Source organism: Doryrhamphus excisus, chromosome 20 (assembly GCF_030265055.1).
Source record: "Doryrhamphus excisus isolate RoL2022-K1 chromosome 20, RoL_Dexc_1.0, whole genome shotgun sequence".
Taxonomy (NCBI): Eukaryota; Metazoa; Chordata; class Actinopteri; order Syngnathiformes; family Syngnathidae; genus Doryrhamphus; species Doryrhamphus excisus.
The window spans coordinates 1,287,765-1,310,293 of NC_080485.1; the positions used below are offsets into that span (position 1 = coordinate 1,287,765).

The window sequence follows — 22,529 nt, forward strand, 5'->3', positions numbered from 1 at the left end:
TAAAGGGACTGCAAAAGGTTCCCCAGCTGCCTACAGGGGCCAACATTCAAAGTGCTGCTAGCATTATATCACACCCTCATCCTGTTACGAGCAGGTCACGCCCCACATAACGCATGCACATGCAATAGAAACTGTTTGTTGTCTGACAGTGATAGCAGTTTTGCAAAGTTTAACTTCTAATGTTAGGCTATGCATTCAGTGATAGATATCATAACAAAAGAATGACTGCAAATTGTTATAAAATTTTGTCATATTAAATGTCAATACATGTACAGTCGGGGTTTCACAAGACATTACACAATGATATTTTAACATTACTTGTAAGGAAAGTACAATGAAAAAATATCAAAAATTCATGACAATATATTGCAATCTACTAATTGAATTAACTACCTTGCGAGACCCAGCGACTATATGACTGACAAAAGGGCAATGGAACAAACAAACGTGCCAATTGTGCTGAAACATCTCTTCTTGCCGGTTTGGATATGAGAGACGAGACGAGGAAAACAGACACGCATGCACATGGCAAAATATTGAGACCGGACACATTGTCGACTTCATTTTCACTTCTGGTGTGATGAATTGATTTATCATCGTGCCAGGTCTTGGTGTCACCAAGACAGATGTTTTCATCTTGTGACACCACTAATGTACAGTATCGCCAGTAAGATATGCCTTTATACAGTGGGGAAATTATCGCCAGTGTTGTAAATACAAAGCTTTAAGTGTGATTACAAAGCTGTGCTGCTGAGATGAGAAAATGTGAGGCAGCTTGAGAAAAATAAAGAAAAACAATGATTCAGACTTACTAAGCTAACTTCAATTATGTATGAGAAAAAGCCAGAAAATGTACATTCAGTTAAGTTGCTGAGGGCGCCAGTTGCTTTAACGTGTACGCATGAGGCATACATTATTGTAAAAGTGGGTGACGGAGGAGAGGCATGCCGTTGAAATGAGAACCCTCGGTACCCCTCCTCCTCCCCAGTAGGTAGTTCAGCCTCCCACAGAGAAAGCGCCAGGAGTGCTCAGTAAAAAAAAAAAATGGTAGTGAAATTTTACAAGCCTGCACAGTGGGCTTCTGTGTTAGAGTAAAGGCAAGCATGCATGGTGCCCTAAGGACGTGGACCCTCCCTGTGGCTGCACTGCTTGATCACAGCGAACACAATAGTGGGACTATGTGATGACAAAGGGGAATTTGTTTGTGTCTTTTTCTGAGACATGTACACTAGAGGCTAGTAGCACACACCCCTATTACAGCATGACTTCACCAGCCTTCAAGCGCATGACTGTTACATTAACCTCCTTGACTGGTGGTGGGAGGGGGGCACAATAGCTTCCGTCCAGCAGATGATGTTGCGTCCTTGATGTTTGGATGATACAATATAAACATCTCGACTAGAAAAATATGCACTGGGCCTCTCTCACCAGAGTCCAAATAAACAAAAGAAAATAGAAACAAACTTCCAAGATAAATATTCCTTAATGTGACATTGCATAATGAGAGTGTTTCCGGCTTGGGATGATTGAAGGGAGGAAGACAGTCCAGACTTACTTTGACGTAGGCCGTGTAGCGCTGGCACGCCTCCTTGTTGATGTCCAGGCTGAGCTGTTGGCTCTTCTGGCTGACCTGAGAGCCGCTCTGAATGAAGTAGACGCGGGAAGGAAGGCTCTTTTGTCTTTTATCCACATCAGCTGTAAGGTTGTACATCAGCTCTGAATAAGACACATACACGCTGAGTCAACTGAAGGCCATGGACGATTGTGTCAAAAGCGACATTAAATGTAGGGCTGTCCAATATTGGCCTATCTCCACTGTTATTGGCCAATACTGACATAACAATAAGTTCATGTTGGTATCATTTTTACTGCCAATAATTGTATAATCCTATCAGTGATGATGCCATGCTTCACACAGCAACAAGCTGAGAATTCAATTCAGTTCAATAGTGTTTTTTACGTTCTTCATCAACATGCTGGCACTTGAAACTTTCCTTGGCTCCGTTTTGGGCTATTGAAGTGAGGAACACTATTCAAGTCAAGAAATAACTCACGGCAAAACAAGAAGGTGGTGTCCGTGTGGTGTCTCGGTGCTCCATGGTGTCGTTGGGAACACTCACATCAAGAATCATGTCTATATATATTTGTCTATATACGTATATTTATAGGTATTCAGAATTGTTTATTTCAGGTAAAAGTATAATTATAAATCTATAAAAACGCGTGTTTTAAGATTTTTGTCTTTCTGCAATGGCTATATTGGATTTACATTATTTCTTATGGGAAAACTTATTCAGTGAGTGTCCGTTTCAGTTAGAGTCTGACCTTCTGGAGCCAATTAGTGATGTTAATCCAGGTTCTACTGTATAGCCAATGTTTGACTTTAAAATAATAATATTTGATAGACATCTGCCTTGCCCAGACCTAAGTGAAACATGTCATTTTGTGGTCTTATTTAGTGCATTTTATAAAATGGATCAAGGCTTCATAACCAAGGAAAAAAGTACTCTATAGTGACTGGATACGGAGACCTGCTGCGTAAATTCTGTCCAAATAATTATGGTACTCAAAAATTATGGTACTCAAAAATTAAGAAAAATACACAATTGTACTCTTGCTGGTAACAAATTTTGGGGGAAAAAAAATTAAAGCATAAATGAGATCTTCCCTGGTCTATACCACACCCCTCCGGAAAGTTTAATAACCGAACTGCAAAAAAAAAAACAAGAGGGGATTTGAGACTCTTACTCATCTCCATAGACTGAAATCCTAGGTGGTTAATAAACAGGAGCTATTTTGAGTGAGAGATGACCGACACAGAATGGAATAATAATGGAACCTAAGGTGAGAAGATGATGAAAAACCTTGTAGAAGGAAACCAATCCTCCAGCTGGTAAAGCAGAGCATGTTTTCATAACACCCTTGTTGGTTCCACCCTTGGCATTAGTGATGGAGAAAATGAGCAAGTATTTTGAAGAGAAATCATCATAAGTGTGAGGTCAAGTTAGTGGTGTTTCTGAGAAAACTATACACAAACTCCTTGTCGTTCAAACTCCAGAACCATGAATGAATCAGCCTCAGTCTGTAGTAATTGCTTCAAGAGGGTGTTACCCTGGTAAAACATGGGGAGGGGTGGTGAACACACCCCCTGAAAGACCAAACCCTACTGTTTCCTCCATACTATAGAGGCAGAGTGCAGAGCATGAGATCATTACGGAGGAGGCAAGGGAAGGTTTCATTGTGGACGTCACCAAAACACATGGTGCTCCACTTTCCACATGGTTTTCCAGACAGTCAAAAAAAGAAGCTTTATGCCTGAGAGCTGGGATGCAGTCATTATGTAACCGTGCCCTTGCTCCCCTGGGGGTTGCAGGATGACCACACCCAAACACAGGAACAGGACAACACCTCTGCGCTCAACACCGCCACATGTGGTCAGGCCAAAGGCTAACCACACAGTGTGTCTCTATGTCCAGGCAGAATTGCTCAGTGTGACTCCTGTTTTAAACATTCCCCTTGTTCAAATGAGTAGCAAAGGGTTGGGAAGTAAGAATTTCACTTGAGCAACAGCACCCACAATTGCCAAATGACATTTTGGGCTTGTATTGAAGAACACAGTGGTAGTGACCGCTAGCTGCAACATCCAATTTCATACCGTGTGTCACAAAAGTGAATAAACTCCTCACATTTTAACCATTTTTATTACAGTGTATCTTCTCAAGTGTCAATGTGTCTGCTGGTGGTAGCGTCATGGTGTAGGACTGCATGAGGGCTGTCCGTACTGAGGAACTGCGGTTCATAAAGGGAAACATGAATTCCAACATGTACTGTGACATTATGAAGCGGAGTGTAGGATTGCATGAGTGTAGGACTCATGTTGTAGGACTGCATGAGTGCTGTCCGTACTGAGGAACTGCGGTTCATAAAGGGAAACATGAATTCCAACATGTACTGTGACATTATGAAGCGGAGTGTAGGATTGCATGAGTGTAGGACTCATGGTGTAGGACTGCATGAGTGCTGTCCGTACTGAGGAGCTGCGGTTCATCAAGGGAAACATGAATTCCAACATGTACTGTGACATTATGAAGCGGAGTGTAGGATTGCATGAGTGTAGGACTCATGGTGTAGGACTGCATGAGGGCTGTCCGTACTGAGGAACTGCGGTTCATAAAGGGAAACATGAATTCCAACATGTACTGTGACATTATGAAGCGGAGTGTAGGATTGCATGAGTGTAGGACTCATGGTGTAGGACTGCATGAGTGCTGTCCGTACTGAGGAACTGCGGTTCATAAAGGGAAACATGAATTCCAACATGTACTGTGACATTATGAAGCGGAGTGTAGGATTGCATGAGTGTAGGACTCATGGTGTAGGACTGCATGAGTGCTGTCCGTACTGAGGAGCTGCGGTTCATCAAGGGAAACATGAATTCCAACATGTACTGTGACATTATGAAGCGGAGTGTAGGATTGCATGAGTGTAGGACTCATGGTGTAGGACTGCATGAGTGCTGTCCGTACTGAGGAACTGCGGTTCATAAAGGGAAACATGAATTCCAACATGTACTGTGACATTATGAAGCGGAGTGTAGGATTGCATGAGTGTAGGACTCATGGTGTAGGACTGCATGAGTGCTGTCCGTACTGAGGAGATGCGGTTCATCAAGGGAAACATGAATTCCAACATGTACTGTGACATTATGAAGCCGAGTGTAGGATTGCATGAGTGTAGGACTCATGGTGTAGGACTGCATGAGTGCTGTCAGCACTGAGGAGATGCGGTTCATCAAGGGAAACATGAATTCCAACATGTACTGTGACATTATGAAGCGGAGTGTAGGATTGCATGAGTGTAGGACTCATGGTGTAGGACTGCATGAGTGCTGTCAGCACTGAGGAGATGCGGTTCATCAAGGGAAACATGAATTCCAACATGTACTGTGACATTATGAAGCGGAGTGTAGGATTGCATGAGTGTAGGACTCATGGTGTAGGACTGCATGAGTGCTGTCAGCACTGAGGAGCTGCGGTTCATCAAGGGAAACATGAATTCCAACATGTACTGTGACATTATGAAGCGGAGTGTAGGATTGCATGAGTGTAGGACTCATGGTGTAGGACTGCATGAGTGCTGTCAGCACTGAGGAGCTGCGGTTCATCAAGGGAAACATGAATTCCAACATGTACTGTGACATTATGAAGCGGAGTGTAGGATTGCATGAGTGTAGCACTCATGGTGTAGGACTGCATGAGTGCTGTCCGTACTGAGGAGCTGCGGTTCATCAAGGGAAACATGAATTCCAACATGTACTGTGACATTATGAAGCGGAGTGTAGGATTGCATGAGTGTAGCACTCATGGTGTAGGACTGCATGAGTGCTGTCCGTACTGAGGAGCTGCGGTTCATCAAGGGAAACATGAATTCCAACATGTACTGTGACATTATGAAGCGGAGTGTAGGATTGCATGAGTGTAGGACTCATGGTGTAGGACTGCATGAGGGCTGTCCGCACTGAGGAGCTGCGGTTCATCAAGGGAAACATGAATTCCAACATGTACTGTGACATTCTGTAGCAGAGCATGATCCCCTCGCCGAATGTCAGTTTTCCCAACATTGCACACCTTGCACAGGAAGCTGAAGGTGAACATGATGGAAGTACCTCAAATTGATTGAGGAGAACCACAAGGTTTCTAACATCCAGCAGCTCCACCAATGATATCATTGACTACTGTAAGGTACATATATCCAACTTTACTTTATATACAGTCGTATTGTCCCTTGAGAAGATATAACAAAATGTCTGAGATATGAGAGGTGTAGTCACTTTTGTGAGATACTGTATAAATAATGCAGAAATAATAATATATCATGAATCCACAGCTTTTGTCACGCTCACCTATTTGTCCAGGAAGTTGTCGTCCACGGAAGCGCATGCAGACCGTGACATGGAAGCAGTTTATGTTCGGGAGATTCTCATGGCACTGAGGTACAGAGATGTTGATGGACACAGGCAAGAAGATGGAGACATCCACCGTGACGACAGGCCGGGATCTTCCACCGCATTGCATAGAAATAAAATGTGGATTAGGGAACACAGTCATAGTCATTCAGTAGAAGAATTTGCAGAGTCATAGTTACTCACCTCAGTAGCACCACACTGTCTGCCATGAAAGCTCCAATTGTGACATCTGCAAGAATAACATGCCATATAGAAATATGTCTTCATCAAATATGACATATACTATGCACCTGCAATTGTTAAATATCCTTATGAGTCAATCTACTTGAGATTGAATGTCATCTCAGGAATGTTGTAAACAAGCTGCCTCTGTCACGAGCCTTTAGTGCTGCGATTGCCGGACAAAGAGGGTCAAAATTCATGACTTCGAAAGACAAATATTTAAAGTTTTTCTGTTTTCCTTGGTGAGGGTTTTTTTGTTTCCGTAATTTTATGATGTGGTTGGGAAAATTGATCAAGCCTCAATCCCATCTGATATAACCCTACCTGTGTATCCATTGCCGTCCATGTCCACGCTGCCAGATACGGACTGGCCAAACATCTGGAGACCAGGATTGACACCGCGCCCAGTTATTTTCTGTAACACAAGATACCACGCGGTAAAAAGCACAGTTCAAGCTAACATGAAAACGAAAGAGAACACTGTGTGAGACTCTTCCACTTTGCTTTGTGTTTGTTTTTCCACTGTGACAGATTTAAAACCATTTAGGGGTCGAGTCAAAGAGCAGTCATGAATAAAGAATCATTAGCAAAACATGTCAAAATATGGAATGAAGTGTCCCTAAAGTGGCCTTTTATGTAAATGTAACTCTTCCAGAAAATGGTGGCAGATCAAATTCAGTACAGGATGTAAAACAAAAACCCATTTAGTAGAAAAATGTGACTATTCTTGCCATTTATTTATTTATTTATTTGGGGGGGGGGGCTACAAAAAACCTTTATTAAGTCATCCAAACATTACATTTCACATGACTGTGAGGCCCAGGAATAAAGTAAGACTTTATTATAATGCTATCTCAGTTTTTCAAAAATAGATTAATTAAAAAATCCTGCTGCTTGTTTAGTATAGTTAAATATATTCATATTTCAGCAAAAAAAATACAAATATGAGGCATTAAGAAGATGCATTCAAAGATGCAGTGAATGATATGCAGTATTCTACGGTGGTCATGAGGAGTCTGTAATGATACTGCAATATTTGGTGAGACGCACAAGACTTGATTGCAGTTCTGAACCCACAACATCACTTCCTGTCCTCCACATCCACATTACAGCAATACACGAGCAGCGTGAGTCTTATTAATGTCTTAAATGGCTTATTTTCTCTTATTATGTACTATCTTGTGTGATACAGTGTATACATAGATCTAATGATGTTAAAATGTATGCTCTGACTATGAAAAGAATCATACTGGCAGACATTCACAGTCGGGTCTGGAACCAACTGACCACGAGGGATTACTGTTCTTGTAAATATGTAACCATGTGGTCAAAGACTCAATTTTCCTTTCCAATTTCTCATGCACCACTAATTATTATTAAAGTTCAACTATTAATGGTCACGCCATTTTGAGCGTGGAAGTGCATTGTACTGTAGGTTACAAGTTTTGGGGGATCACCCCAAGATTTGCTATTCAGCACTCATGCATGAATGGTGACTACATGGTTTTGATTTCCATGTCTTCCAACTGTATACATTTATCATACACATGAAGGGTTTACCATGGAGTATTTGCTGATGATGCCTGTGGCATCCCCGTGGTAGATATAAACAGCTCCTCCATAGTCATCCTCTTTGGGCGCTCCGATGGCTATGTCTGCAAGGGAATACGGAGAACAACAGCACTTCCATGAAATGCAGCATAACAATGACCCACTGTGTTTTTGGGAAGTACACGTGAGACTTGAGTGCGTGTTGACTTTCTGCTGGACAGTATTTGAGACACAAGCAGCTACAGTAAGACTCTTAACAGACAATGAAATGTTGTTAGTGGCTATAAAACGTTGACCCCAGAGCGAGTGGAAACAGGACTATCAAGTGTTGAAAAGAGCTGTGAAACAACACTAGCATATCGACTTCCCTCAGACAGAGTTACATTTAAGTTTAAATGCAGTCAAGCACATACCAAAGCAGAAATCAGTAATTATGATGGAACATGGCATTTATTTTTAATAAAAACTCTGCTTTTTACAACACTTCATCACCCTTAACCCTTCATTTGGAAATAATAGACTCAGTCTGGCTCTTTTTGCCATTCCAGAATGATAATAATGATTTATAACAGCTAGTAGCCATCTTCTGGACGATAATTGTCCTACAAATGATTGCCAATATTATAGATGATATTATTGTCTGCATTATTTTGAGACCATTTTTAATTAATGTAATGATATATATGGCATGATAATGTGAGCACACCATATCAAAAGCCATAAACTTGTCCCAAGAGTATTTAACTTTGGAATTGGAATGTCAAGAGTGTCAATTTCATTAGTGTCTGAAATATTGACAAAAAAAATGGAAAAAAACCCTCTATACCAGGGGTGGGCAAATATTTGGACTCGAGGGCCGCATTGAGTTAACAAAATTGTCTGGGGGGCCAGAACATATATTTAACACACACACACTATTTTATGCTTATCATTTTCCTTGAATTATTTGTCTAATTTTATCTGTAAAAGTGTTATCCTATATCAGTTGTATGTTCTCATGTCCCTTTTTTAGGAGCACTTTAAACATCACACCACATCAAACTATGTCATTTAATTTTACAGTTTTGTTGTTTATTTTTTACTAAATCAGACATCCGACTTGCAAGTCATGTTGCCAGTTTGTATGTTAAAAGTTGAAGTTACTTAGAAAGCAACTGGCGGGCCGGATTCAAACGCTTGGTGGGCCGCATGTGGCCCCCGGGCCGTAGTTTGCCCACCCCTACTCTATACTAATACTCTGATGTTCACATTGTTTCACAGCTATTTTTCTCTAGTAGTTAGCACTACCACAAAAAGGCAAACATAACACTTTACGGTCATTGAAAATTGCATATAAACATTCCAAAGTTGAAACTAAACACCGTAGACATACTGAGCATTTCAATCACATGATTTCATTATAGGCAACAAAAACTATACCGATATGACCCGAAAATTCATATTCATTTTTCAATATCAATCCAACCACATTGAATGTGCTATAACAAATTATTTTAACTATTTTGTTTTTTTCACTATATGCTGACTTTTTTGGAAATATATTATACGTTTGAGTAATTTTCACCAAATTTGAAAAACACGACTCTAAAACATGTACCAGGAACACATGAAGAAACATTGTAGGAGATGAAGATGAAACCTGCAGTCTACCAATTACCATAGGTCCACTCTACCACCTGAGCCAGACTGCCCCTTGTGGCCTTACGAGAGCCACTCAGTAAGTGGACCGTGACGCTATTACATTACACTGACCTTGATAGCCATCATCATCGATGTCTCCAATTGAGGAGATGGACTCTCCAAAGTGAGCATTGTAAGCATTGTCCCCCGTTAACATGGCCTGCTCCTCCATCACGCCCTGGAAAAAAAATTTTTTTAAAAAGTTTTATGCAGCCATCAGAACAAAAGATCAGAATCCTGCAGAGCTCAAGAACACTGTACATTACAGCATATCATAGCAATGATACCATGAAACATATTTGACTTTTTTTCACAAATGGTTTAATATTAGGGTTAGTCTTACAAATTTCGATTATTATTGAATTGAAATGCATAGAACCAGACAATGAAGGAGGAAACACAAAATCCGCAGCTGACGGTATGACTGTGTCGACAAATGCCCACTTACATTGCCCTTGCTGAGGTACACAGACACCCGGCCCTCATCCCGCAGCTGGCTGTGCATGGGTGCCCCCACCAGCAGGTCTGACAGGCCGTCCTGGTTCAGATCAACTGCACACAATGAGGAGCCAAAGTAAGAGCCCATCTGGAACCAAGCCGAGCCACACAGAGCATTGGGTCAGATCACAGACACTTGTTTATATCACCGACATATGTAGACAGTCTGACTGATGATATTTTCACCTAAGCCAAGAAAGCTAATATTTGCTTCAAGTCTGATGTAACTCCACACAATTCTGGATTTAATTCAACTCAATCCAGAAATGATTCATACCCAAACTACAAATTTTGAAGTGTTGAATCTGTACATTTTAGCTGGAAACACAAGAAATTTAGATTTAGTACAAAATGATTGTTGAAATATCCAATGTAGAGTCCATCAGGACGATCTATTCAGGGGTTTTCAAACTGTGGCACAGTGAGCCTACACAGAATATAATACAGACGGGGCCTCCCCATACTCACTGAAAAGTGGATTTTGCGGAGCGTATTGTGTAGTGCTTTCTGTTTACTTGCTCACTGTAAAAGCTACAAATCAATGCATTTTGCCTTGAAAAATGGATCTTTCTTGGTTTTTCTTAAGCTGCTGCACTTTCCTTCAAGGCCTGCACATTATGTGGATACTTTAGAATGGTGAAAAAGATTGTACAATAAGATGATGATTAACAAGAATGTTTTTATTTGATAATTTCATCAGTTTATTGTGTGATTTCCAGCTAAAAGGTCCCAAGACATAAAACATAAAAAAACGGACTTTTAGGTTCCCGATATGGAAAGCATTGGTTATACTCAAATTAGATTATCTAAACAAGCATCACATAAATCCATGGCCTCTACTGTTACTATACAAGGGACAGTAGCCTCCTATATAGCCTATAATAATTGGAAACAGGTCTGCGAGTGAATGTATTTAAAAGTCATACCATTTTCCCTGAGGCTTGAAAACTCTTCACCAAAGACACACCGTCTATTTTGAAAATATAAACCTGTGTGGAACAGGAAAAAGTTGATCAGTGCATGTGCGATCAGAACAGAAAGATGAGGTGCCTACCTTCCCGCTGCCGTTGTGCTGAGGGGCCCCTGCGGCGATGTCGATTACATTGGGAGAGGAGAAATGTCCTGCAGTCACAGCATAGCCTGCACACACAGATAGTCGGATGTCTTTTTATTTGTTGGACGTTTATATTCCACACTCATTCTTCCGAACAGTCTCTCACCAAGGTAGCTGTATCTGTGGGAGTTCACGTCATCTTGGTTTGGACTGTAGAAGGTGTCAGATGTCAGGTTGTAAACCTTAATTGTCCCTGTCCAGTAGTAGGACCCCGGGGCCCCCATCACCACCAGCTCCTGAAAATGACCCCGCCATCGCATACACAAGTTCAGTCTTATATTTCTCACTGCATAGCTTTCATCCGCACTGCCGAAGTTGAACACAGGCGCGCTGCAGGGTGAAATTTTGGTTAACCAAAGGCCACAGACGGTTGTGCGCTATCTACCGCTAAACCACCCATACGTATGCCAAGAAGTGTGACGAGGAATGCAAAACCAAAATTGACAGCTGTAGAATGACTCACTTTGTCATGGCTTTTCTCTGGGACGCTTTCATGCTATTAAGGCAGGGACCAGCGACAGTTAAGACAGGTCGCATATATTTCACCTCCAATCTGTCATTTGCAGCAGAATCATGCAAGCATCCTGACCTATGGCGTCACCTACAACACCAGATTTGCATGGTTATGGTAGTCCGCTTGCACAAACACATGCCCACTTGTTCGTCATGGCAATCCATCACAGATGCCAAACATCTGGCTACCAGTGAGCCCATGGATCAAGATTTAACAGTTGGACATCTTTTCCACAGATTCTTTACATTCTTTTAGGGGTGAGGGGTTGTTTGAGGGGGCGGGGGCGGGGGCGGGGGGCGTTCAAGAGATCAACAGTGATTCTTTTGTCAGTTGAAGTGTTTGATGCACTTTTCTTTAAAATAACATGTACCTACAGCTTGACTATATTTAGTGGAATCTTTTCGGACTCCTTTTTTAGATGCTCCTGCGATGTACTGAAAAGGTTTGAGTCTTTTTTTGGAAAATAAATAATGAGTTTATCGTTATTTATGTATCTCTTATTTATGTATCTCTTCACGTAGCAATTAGAACACAAAATTAGAACACAACACAAATCATTGATTCATTTTCTACCGCTTATCCTCACGAGGGTTGCGGGGGTGCTGGAGCCTATCCCAGCTGTCTTTGGGCGAGAGGCGGGGTACACCCTGGACTGGTGGCCAGCCAATCACAGGGCACATATAGACAAACAACCATTCACACTCACATTCATACCTATGAACAATTTGAGTGGCCACGCATGCACGGGGAGAACATGCAAACTCCACACAGAGATGATCAAGGGTGGGATCGAACTCAGGTCTCCTAGCTGTGAGGGTGCTAACCACTAATCCAGCGTGCAGCCCCAAACACAAATCAAGGACAACATATTTTTGACCAACAAGAGATATTTTTTTACTATTTAGACCAACTTGCTTACTTGAAATAATGTCATGTCTGAGCTATATAATTTAAAATCAATAACATAACCTGCAAACAGAACGAAAAATGTGACCGGAAAACCCCATTTTACTTTTAAGATTATTTTAAGAGTTATGGGAAGCTTACTAATTTGTTTTGTTCTGTTGAAAATATACTGTATAGGAAATATATTTCAGTTTTGGCTGCCAAGTGTGGAGCATACGGGCAGGACATCTTGAAGATGTGGGTTCTCTCCATGCCTGTGTGGGTTTTCTCCAGGTACTCTGGCTTCCTCCCACATTCCAAAAACATTTGTGTTAGGTAAATTGATGAATGTGAGTGTGGATGGTTGTTTATACAGTAGGTGTCCTGGGATTGGCTGGCCACCAGGCCTAGGTGTACCCCACCTTTCATCCAAAGGTAGCTGGTATAGGTTCCAAGTATACCCACGCGAAACAAATGTTTCCCAAATATAGGGCAGAATACCATTTTGCTTCCTATGCAACCATACAGTGGTACCTCAATTTCATACGCCCCATTTTTTTCATTAAAATGATCACCAAAAATATTTCTGTTATAATACAGCCAAACTGTGCACCTAACAAATTGGTCCGTTTGCTCATGTATCATTCCACGGAACCGAGTGCCCAAACAAAGCACATGGTGACTCAGTCTCTGGGAAGAATGGATTGTGGTTCTTTTGGAGTTGGAACACTATAGACAGGGAATCCTTTAATCATCTTTTATCTTTAATCATCTTTATTATGTGCGTGTGTGTGGTTTATTTGTTCATCCAACGAACACAGAACAATTAACAACTCTCTGTCTCCTTTCTTCCCCCTACAAACCGTATTTCTGAGTATTAGGCGAGTAGACAACCTGTGCCTTTTTTTTTAATTGAGTACAGCTGCGATATAATGCACCATGGGGCCAAAAATGTAGCGAGTGCCTGAAGTATGATAAAAAACACTCCTGAGGTTCACAAGTATACATCTCGAACCATCCACCGCGCAAGGTTAGGTTTGTAACAAAGTTAGAATAAAACAGCGTCCCCATGGCTTATGGCTCTCCTTATGGAAAAAATGTATGGAGTTTTTGCGCATTTCAGCTTGGTTTTAATAATAAGTAACGAAATCAAATTGTACATGGAACAATTGTACATGTACGAGGTTTTATGTCAACAAATGGAATGGTTTCTGTTCCTCATGGGAATAATAAACAAAGTGTCATTTAAGATTATACTTTTGTATAAGATCATCATCCTGAATTGAGTGTAACTGTTAATTGAGAACCTGTGTAATTATTTTTTTCTCCATGTCCCCTCGGGAGCTCCTTACCTTAGCACCATGGGTAAAGAATGATATTATTAATAGTTAGAATCTTCTAGAAAACTGTGCTATTTGTTTTGCCCACTTCAGCCTCACTCAGGCTGTTTAAGGCTAGAGTTTGCACAAAAAGCTATTGTGCTGCAGCAGATGATGTCATCTGTCAGAAGTGCATCTCCACTATATTGAGAAAAGGGAAACGTGTGTTTTCTTAATCGCTTTATCTGGTGGAGCCACCCCAGAGGTGAAGTGAGGCCGCTACAGCCAAAGGAAACATAAGCAAGCTTTTATCAGTTGCAAGTTCATTTTCCCATATCTTAAAAATCCAAATATTCCCATGAATCCACAGTCAGTCGGACAGTAAAAACGGATTCAGCAGTGTTCAAATAAAACACGTTTAAGCAATCATGTGAGGTAATGTAACTCACATTAAGTATATAAATGAAAAATGAAATACACATCATTTCAGAGATTAAGAAGATGAACAAGTCCTGTTACTGACCTCCATAAAAACTCCTGCAATCCCAGCTTGGCAGGAGCCGTGCTCTTCCCCATACTTCTGCTTATAATCTGGACACAAAAAACCCAAACAAACCACAAATTATTTCACTCTGTGCTTGATCCAGCATTTACTGCACTTTTTGCTCTTTTGATTCCATATGGAGATAGTCAAAGAGCTCGTCGCATCCAAGACCAGTCTGGGGGAGCAGAAGCGGAAAGGTTACAGCAGATATGAATTTGCATCATGGATCCCAACTCATTGACTGCTGGCAACGTATTGTAAGATAGGGAAGGATGTGACACAGACCAGGGAACACAAAGAACATCATTTGATGGACAAATACATTTAATGAATGGTAACTCACATCAGCAGCCATTCAGGACAATTTATCTACAAAAGGGCAATAATGTAGAAATACAACTTCACTTTAGAGTAGTCCATGTACAGATTGTATAGCAGGATTCCCCGTCCTCTCAATAATAATGGGTTAGATTTTACATCAACCAGTCCTGGGTGGACCCGCCTCTCGCCCAAAGTCAGCTGGGATAGGCTCCATCATACCCGCGACCCTAGTGAGGATAAGCGGCATAGATGGATGGATGGATAGATAGATTGTATATATCGCCTTTCCAGGTACTCAAAGCACTTCACAGTGAAGTCACTGGGGCAGACTAACGTAAACATGGCTGCCAATTCACTCCCGGACCACCACCAAACGTTTATTTACATTCATACACCAGTGTGGGCAGCACAGAGGGCAAGATGGGTGAAGTGTCTTGCCCACTGACACAACAGCAATGACAGAGAGAATTGAACCATCAACCTTACAGTTTCCGGATGACCTGCCGTACCGCTTCAGCAAATGCAGCCCTAAACAAATGACCTAAAATGATTCAACATTAAGCCATTATTCAATAAATATTTTCAATAAACATTCGGTGATACTCTTTTGGCGTATTGAAGCAAACAGAGCTCTGGTATCGGAATTGTATCAGCTATGCGGATGAGTGCATCCCGGGTGGCAATCCCATATGCCCGCATGGGAACGCTCACCTCACATAGTGGTGTGTCAAGTGGTGACACTACTTCCAAAATTTGGAATATTCCTGCCCTCAACCCAACTGAATTTGTGAGTGACCGGCACAACCATTTAGGCATACTTGTGACAACATCTGGTTGAGACATGAGCATCAGGTGGTGGTGGTGGTGGTGGTGGTGATGGTGATGGTGGTGGTAGTGGTGGTGGTGGTGGTGCGTATGGTTCTTCCACAGGACTCTCCTGGTTGTTAAAAGTGACATCATATCTGCTTTCTTTCTGTTGAGACTTTAATCATCCAGTCCACCAAAGAAAACCAAACAAGAGTCAATAGCAACAGCAAAATAAGATATTTGGCCCATGTCACATGGGTGTAACACGCATACTCATCCCAACTGCACAATCACATGCTCCTTCTAAATGAGGCTGCATTTAAAAGTCAAATAAACCCAGTGGATTTGCAAAAAGCAAAGATCTTTCTAAAAATCATGTGTTTATCTTTTTAAAGTAGTTGGCAAATCTCCTAGGCTGACCAAACTGACACATACTCCTTGTACGTGTACTTGTGTTGGACTTGAGAAGGAGAGATCACACTTCACTCTACTTGTTTTCAAAGGCACTGGAAAAAAACGTGTGGTTAGATGATGGCTGCGTACACCCAAATCACATGACAACAATATACGCACGAGGAGATGAAAACATGGTATATTATTTAACTCCAATTGGCTTTTGCCTTTAAAAAATGTAGAATAATGATGTGATCTTGTGGGATGAGAAACATTCATTCATTCTTTACCGCCGTCTTTGGGCGAGAGGCGGGGTCCACCCTGGACTGGTGGCCAGCCAATCACAGGGCACATATAGACAAACCACCATTCACCCATATGAAAGCTAGAGGGTTCCACTGTACCTTCATAACAAGGAATGAGGGGCCGCGTCCTGCCCTGGAGATTTGGCTGGATGATGGAGCAGTACCCATGCGGGAGAATATGCTCCGAGTCGTAGTAGACGTTTTTCCAGCGATGAGCGCATGCCTGTGGGAAATAAAAGCACAACTTCTGTTCAGTCTGTACACACAATACAGATTGACCTCGGCTGCACCGTATTTGTTTAAGGCTGCTCCCTCACTGGGCTGGAGTCAGTGCGTCTCAGTGGATGTGGGACCATCTTTAAGGAGCGGACGGATACACTCTGCAGGGTGCATGTCTCGAATGCAGCCCTAACAGCGTTGTGAAGAGATTTGTGTCCAATTTAAGAAATAGAAAAGCCTAAAGCAACAGTGTGTAATAATTTGACCATCCTCACGCTCACTAGACTGAAACAGGTCAAACTGAGTGTAAACCCGATGCCTGTGAGGGAGGGATAGGTGGTTGAAGGGAACAACTAGGCCAGGGGTCAGCAACCCGCGGCTCCAGAGCCGCATGTGGCTCTCCAGCCTCTTTGTTGCGGCTCCCTTTGCAATGCTTGAATATTTTTTAGCACCCGTGTGGTGAAAATGCACGTCTTTGTTATGAGTTTACAAAAATCCAACTTTGTGTGAGACCATGAATGCATCCTGACTGAGTTCTGACTGGTGACTGAATGAGCAGACAGGATGCTATCCAGTTCTCTCTGACAGGTTAACATGAAGGGAAATGAGTAATACTTTGAGTTATTTGAGTTATTAATTATTATTAATGAGTTATTTGACGATTCTAAAAAATAAATTAGAGCTCATTTAAAAACAAAAGTTTATCTCCATTACTAGCAAGAGTACTCCAACTCGTCTTTTTTTTTCCCTCCAATGTTGTTTTAAACATACAACGTTTTGCGGCTCCAGGCTATTTTTCTTTAGTGGGCAAGTGGGTGAAATGGCTCTTTTCATAGTAAAGGTTGCCGACCCCTGAACTAGGCCAATACTCCAGTATAAAAATAGCGGTAATAAAATGACCTGAAGCTGATATAAAAAAGACAGCATTGCAAATGGCGGCTGTGCTGTGTCATGTTTGTGTTCAGTGAAGGAACATCTGCCAAGCAGTCACTACTCTTCCCCCTGTTGTGCTGTAATGTGAACCCATCCTGATGATGAGGAAAAATATAATCGTTTAAAAAAGCAGCACAGCAACGTGTGGGCTATGAAAAGCCATCACCTATTTTTCATGTTATACCTTTAAGACAGCCGCGACATGTTGCAGCCAAAGGTTATGCAAGTTCTCACTCACATTCCTGACAACCGTGGTCGCTCGCTCGAGCCAGGGCTAATAGTTTGAAAGTAGTGCCAATAGATTCCACAAGTGTGTATAAAAAAACATCATACAGGTTTAACAGCCTCCCGAATGGACCTGGAAATCTCCAGAAAGAAATTCCTGTCATGTTTCTTCCCTCAAGAGGAAGTTAGTTAGTTAGGAAGTTAGTCAGACTGTTTACTGTAAATCCGAGTGACTGACAAAGATTTTGAAACTTCCATTTCCTTGCCTACCTCCCCACTATAAGATGTTTGGTGGTTGGGATAGGGTAGGGACACAGGAAGTTCTTTTGCATCTGTTTTTGACAGTCCTCGCTCCATTCATGCAAAAAAACTGGAAGCGTTTCACATCATTATGTAAACACACAACAGTTTCCAAATCAGTTTCAGGCTCTCTATTCAGCAGGAAACCATTGGGTGGAAATAGACCTCATACATCTCAGTACGAGGAAGTACAACTTTCGGATTTGTAAGATTAAGATATGCCTTTATTCGTCCCTCAGTGGGGAAATTTGTACCAGGCACAGTATAATAATGATGAAATATGAAAATAGTTTATAATACATTGTAGGAATATATTGTTTTTAAGTTGAGCAGTTTTAACGTATTTCCACGAGTGCTTCATAAAGTGTTACATTTAAGACCAATAATGGATTATCTCATTTGTAGGAATGGAAATCTCTTTGTGATAGATGATTTGATACGCATGTAGATACACAGATACCATATTTTGTTTCAAAAATTATTCAATACAGGGCTCTACATTAAAAACCAAAATGACTTGCCCATAGGGAATCCTTAAGGTGAGAACTACTTGCCCCAACTTGCCCCATGTAAAATGAAAAGACTGCCATAATGATATCATGTAATTTTTTGTGGCATCACATGAGAATCTCAAATAAATAAAATAATGAAATAAATAATACTTTACACATGGTAGTCGTAGTAAGCAGTGATATTTATAAGTTGTGCACCACAATGAAACATTATTGAATAGACACATTTGTGTACTAGTAAAGTGTTTTTAATCCAGAAAAAAATGCTCAATGGTCAAACAATAATTTGTGAAGCAAAGGTGATAAAAATCCACAGAGAAATGGAAGCGCTAGATTTTGTAGCTTGTGCAAAATCAGCACTTGGTATTGGATCTAATGGGTGGTGTTTCATTGTGACCACTTCAAATTGTCACAGCAATGTGATTCACTCACCTGTGCCATCATTTGATTTGCTAACCGCTAATAAAATACTTGTTTAGGAGGCACTGCTTCATCACTTTTTGCTGTTTCCTTCAGAATTAGACGATGTTGGCAGCGCCGCCATGACGGATGTTTTTGTAGTCAAACGATCGCTGATTGGTTGATCGCGAACAAGAAACGCGGACTGTGGATTACGGACCGCGGTCTAAATAAACCATTCTGATTGGTCCATTTCAAGATTTGCAAGGATTGGTTTGCAAATTACCACCGGAATTACTCAGTCCGTGTTTTACCAACACCCAACAAGAACCGCTTTAAAAAAAACTCTTGGCAGTATGGCATGCTAAAGTACACTTGCCCCACGGGAATATTAATGATTGGATTTACTTGCCCCAATTTTGTTTTAACTTGCCCCGGGCCATCGGTACATCGTTATTGTCGAGCCCTGCAATATGGTGTAGAAATAATATGATATGATTCCATAAAATTCAACAGTTGCATTTCTTAGGAAGCCTGTTGCATCTCAACGAGAAACGTAAATAACTACGTAAATAACTACACACATTTAATGCAAAGGAATATACATTTTTGCAGTACGAGCCAATTTTTTATTTAAAAAAATAAGATACCGTTAAAAATCCCCCAGTTTTTGCATGTTTAAGTTGTCTGTTGTGAGTGGTGAACTCTCCCAGTTTGTTGGACAGTCCTTGAACTTTCTCCCACGCTACACTGTATTTATATTATATTGGACTTATGTTTTAATATAACCTCATGTTTTGTCCCAAATGCTGATACTATGAGAGAATGCATAAAGATAAGATTTGATGATGTTATTGCGTAACTTACTTCATAACACACTTCCTCCCCCAACCATCCTGTCCTGTCCATCCCTTGTCTCATTGTATAGTATGTTGTATATGTATGCACGGATGATTGCACAATTTGCCTTGTACCCCTAACCCGAACCCGAACCCTAAGTGACAAGATCAATACAAGGCCATTTCCATAGACAGAGATCTGGAGAGTCTTGTGATAGCCGGTGCATTGCATTATGATGGATTCATCTTCTTATCTTCTTATATTCTTATACATGATGCGTACCAGAGTGAAATGGTTAACTTCTTTTTACACCTATGTGACAAGTATGAACGTTCTAAGAGCTCAAACATTTCTGAGCCACATGTAAAGGCCATATTATATTATATATATTGCCATATTTTTTGCCACATAATGATCCATAGTTCCACGGTCCTGATGGATTGAAGTACTGTTCTGTCCTTTTACCGTATGAGGACCGTGGTCCTTCTTCTGCTCCATATGAGAAGTGCCTTGAAACAACTTCAGTCATAAATTGGTGGTGTATAAATAAAATAGAAGACAACTGAAGGCGCCTCGGGCGTCTAATCAGCCAGTATAGGACGCAGATGGGATGTTGAGATACATGATGGTACTATTTTTGGAACAATTATGTTGTTATAATCATACCCAGTTCTCATTAATCAGCTCACCAGTATTCTGCCGTCGGCTCTGTTCTGGCGGGCCAGGCTGACTCCCATCCACTCGTCGTCTCTGTCCCCTTGGCACGTCTTCCCACAGGACTCTCTGGGCTTGTTTCCTGATGGACAATAAATGCAGTTTGTAGATGTCATATTTGCAAGACAAAGGACGCTCTAAATGACTTATTGCAAAAAAAAAAACTCTAGGCAAAGATCCTCTATATGACAGGATCATTCTGCTACCTAGACAAATCGTACTGCCAAAAAGATCCTGTCTACAAAAAATGTTATTTTTCCTGCTCAAAGATCCTCTATATGAAAGAGCATGTTATATCATATTATATCGCTATAATAGACTAACTCCCCCACCTCCCTGGTTCATCTGAGATTTGAGGGAACACGGGCCGGTCCATGGGTCCAAAAATGCTCTATATGACAGGAACGGTGTGCCTTTTTTAAGGACATGCTGCAAAGTCCTCGTCAAAGGTTCTCTATATGACAGGAGTGATCTGCTGTCTTTCGGGACCTACTAAAAGGACATGCTGCAAAACGCTGGTCAAAGATCCTCTATGTACAGGAGTGCTCTGCTGTTTTTAAGTGTATCGATGTATCGAGTGCTGTGTTGCTTTGAAGAATATGCTGCAAACACGTAAGTTGGGACACTTTTAAACAAAATGGGCTGGTCTGGGGTCATTCAGTTAGAGAACTCTTAGACATGATGATGCTATTCCATTCTATTCTCCTCAGCTTATCAGGGTCCGGGTCGCGGGGGGCAGCAGTCTCAATAGGGGGCCCAGACTGTCCCGGTCCCCAGCCACCTCCTCCAGCTCCATCGTGGGGACACCAAGGCATTCCCAGGTCAGCTGTGAGACATAATCCCTGCAGCATGTCCTAGGTCTGCCCCGGGGTCTGCTCCCAGTTGGGCATGCCCAGAACACCTCATCAGGGAGGCGTCCGGTCCAGTACAGCTACCGGTAAACGTTGGCTTGAGGTCGATAGGCGGATCGGCATAGCGTCTGCAGTGATGATTATGCTAGACTACAGTAAAAGGTGTTGATTGTGCAGGATGGAAATCATCAAAGAGCATGTCTCACATGTTTTTTGGCGTCACATGTCTGATATTAAAAGCATTCATCCATCAAGTTTTTGGCTCTTCTTCATAAAAATATCAGCCAAAAAACATAAAATGTATCTAAACAAAGTTTGCACACAGAAGTCACGTTTTCATGCGAATGCTGCATGTTCTCCAATAAAAACAATCGGAAGGTTTCTATTATTTAGATGAAAAAAACAGATGTTTGGGGGAGTTTATATACTGCAGGTCTTGAATAGGAAGTAAGAGTTGTCACAATAGATGCTGCAACAGGACCAACTGACCTCGTCCCATGTCCATCTCTGTGCAGCGACGCTCAGGGTTGCTGTGAACCCGACACTTGAACACAGCACCAGGAGAGTGTACAGAACTACTGTAGGTAGAGTTGGCCCTGGGTGCCCCTACTATGACCCTGCGCACATCAGGAAAGGGGAGACCCCGTGAAGCCATTAAATACATGCATGAAACGTAAAGTGGATGAAGCCAGTATTATGGAGTATTGTGACAAGCAGGGACTCACCAGCGTGTGTCGTCGTGATAATGCTCCAGCACGGAGTAGCCAAAAAAACTAGAATTAGGTCCACGGAACACTACAGGATGTTCTATGTCTATATTGTAAGAGAAACAAACTGAAATAAAAAGGCACACATATAAAACCGCTTGTACTCCTGTTTCTTGTCTTCGACGAGGAGCCATCACTTTGCGCATCGTGCGTAATTACGCAGTAACAGCGTCCAAACTTGCTGAAAAAAACAACGTGCTAAGTCACTGGGTCAAAAAGTTCCACAACTAACTTCCACGCTCTATCGTCGTATGTAGATAGCACTGAAGGAAGAAAGTTAACAATCCAGACAATAACGGTGCGTCAGCTCGTCTCCATTCTGTGTGTCCATCTGTCAAAGCTGCTAGCTTGCACTCTGGCCGCTTGCCGCCGAGATAACTGTGCAGTTGTCGACAACGCCAAGCTCACAGGATGTAGCTGAGACGGGACAGGAAGTCGCTTAATTGCACGACAAAATAAAAGCCCACGTTGGTGGTGATCGTGAAAGCAGCAGGGTTTGAGATATGACTTTTACTATGGTAGGATTTTGGACTTGTTACATTTCACGCAATAAGCTAATCATTGTCTAATGAATTGAGGGAGTACTGCTGCCCTCTAACGGTGGCCCACTAATACTGAACATTAACAACATATACATTAAATGTAATAAAT

At 41.6% G+C, this 22,529-nt stretch overlaps 1 protein-coding gene across 1 annotated transcript in view; it reads right to left on the bottom strand.

The window, feature by feature from the left end:
* The window catches only part of itga9 (integrin, alpha 9), a 51,837-nt gene extending 29,591 nt beyond the window's left edge, over nucleotides 1–22,246 (bottom strand). The window contains exons 1-15 of the mRNA XM_058058166.1: nucleotides 21,837–22,246; nucleotides 21,601–21,728; nucleotides 20,236–20,342; nucleotides 16,218–16,341; nucleotides 14,272–14,339; nucleotides 11,137–11,266; nucleotides 10,971–11,056; nucleotides 10,843–10,905; nucleotides 9,867–10,004; nucleotides 9,491–9,596; nucleotides 7,748–7,842; nucleotides 6,512–6,602; nucleotides 6,149–6,194; nucleotides 5,903–6,057; nucleotides 1,556–1,716 (exon numbers count right to left, since the gene is read on the bottom strand). Coding sequence (XP_057914149.1) covers nucleotides 1,556–1,716; nucleotides 5,903–6,057; nucleotides 6,149–6,194; nucleotides 6,512–6,602; nucleotides 7,748–7,842; nucleotides 9,491–9,596; nucleotides 9,867–10,004; nucleotides 10,843–10,905; nucleotides 10,971–11,056; nucleotides 11,137–11,266; nucleotides 14,272–14,339; nucleotides 16,218–16,341; nucleotides 20,236–20,342; nucleotides 21,601–21,728; nucleotides 21,837–22,024 — 1,686 coding nt within the window. The 5' untranslated portion in view covers nucleotides 22,025–22,246. The remainder of the gene's footprint in view (nucleotides 1–1,555; nucleotides 1,717–5,902; nucleotides 6,058–6,148; nucleotides 6,195–6,511; nucleotides 6,603–7,747; nucleotides 7,843–9,490; nucleotides 9,597–9,866; nucleotides 10,005–10,842; nucleotides 10,906–10,970; nucleotides 11,057–11,136; nucleotides 11,267–14,271; nucleotides 14,340–16,217; nucleotides 16,342–20,235; nucleotides 20,343–21,600; nucleotides 21,729–21,836) is intronic.
* Nucleotides 22,247–22,529: the final 283 nt, after the last annotated feature.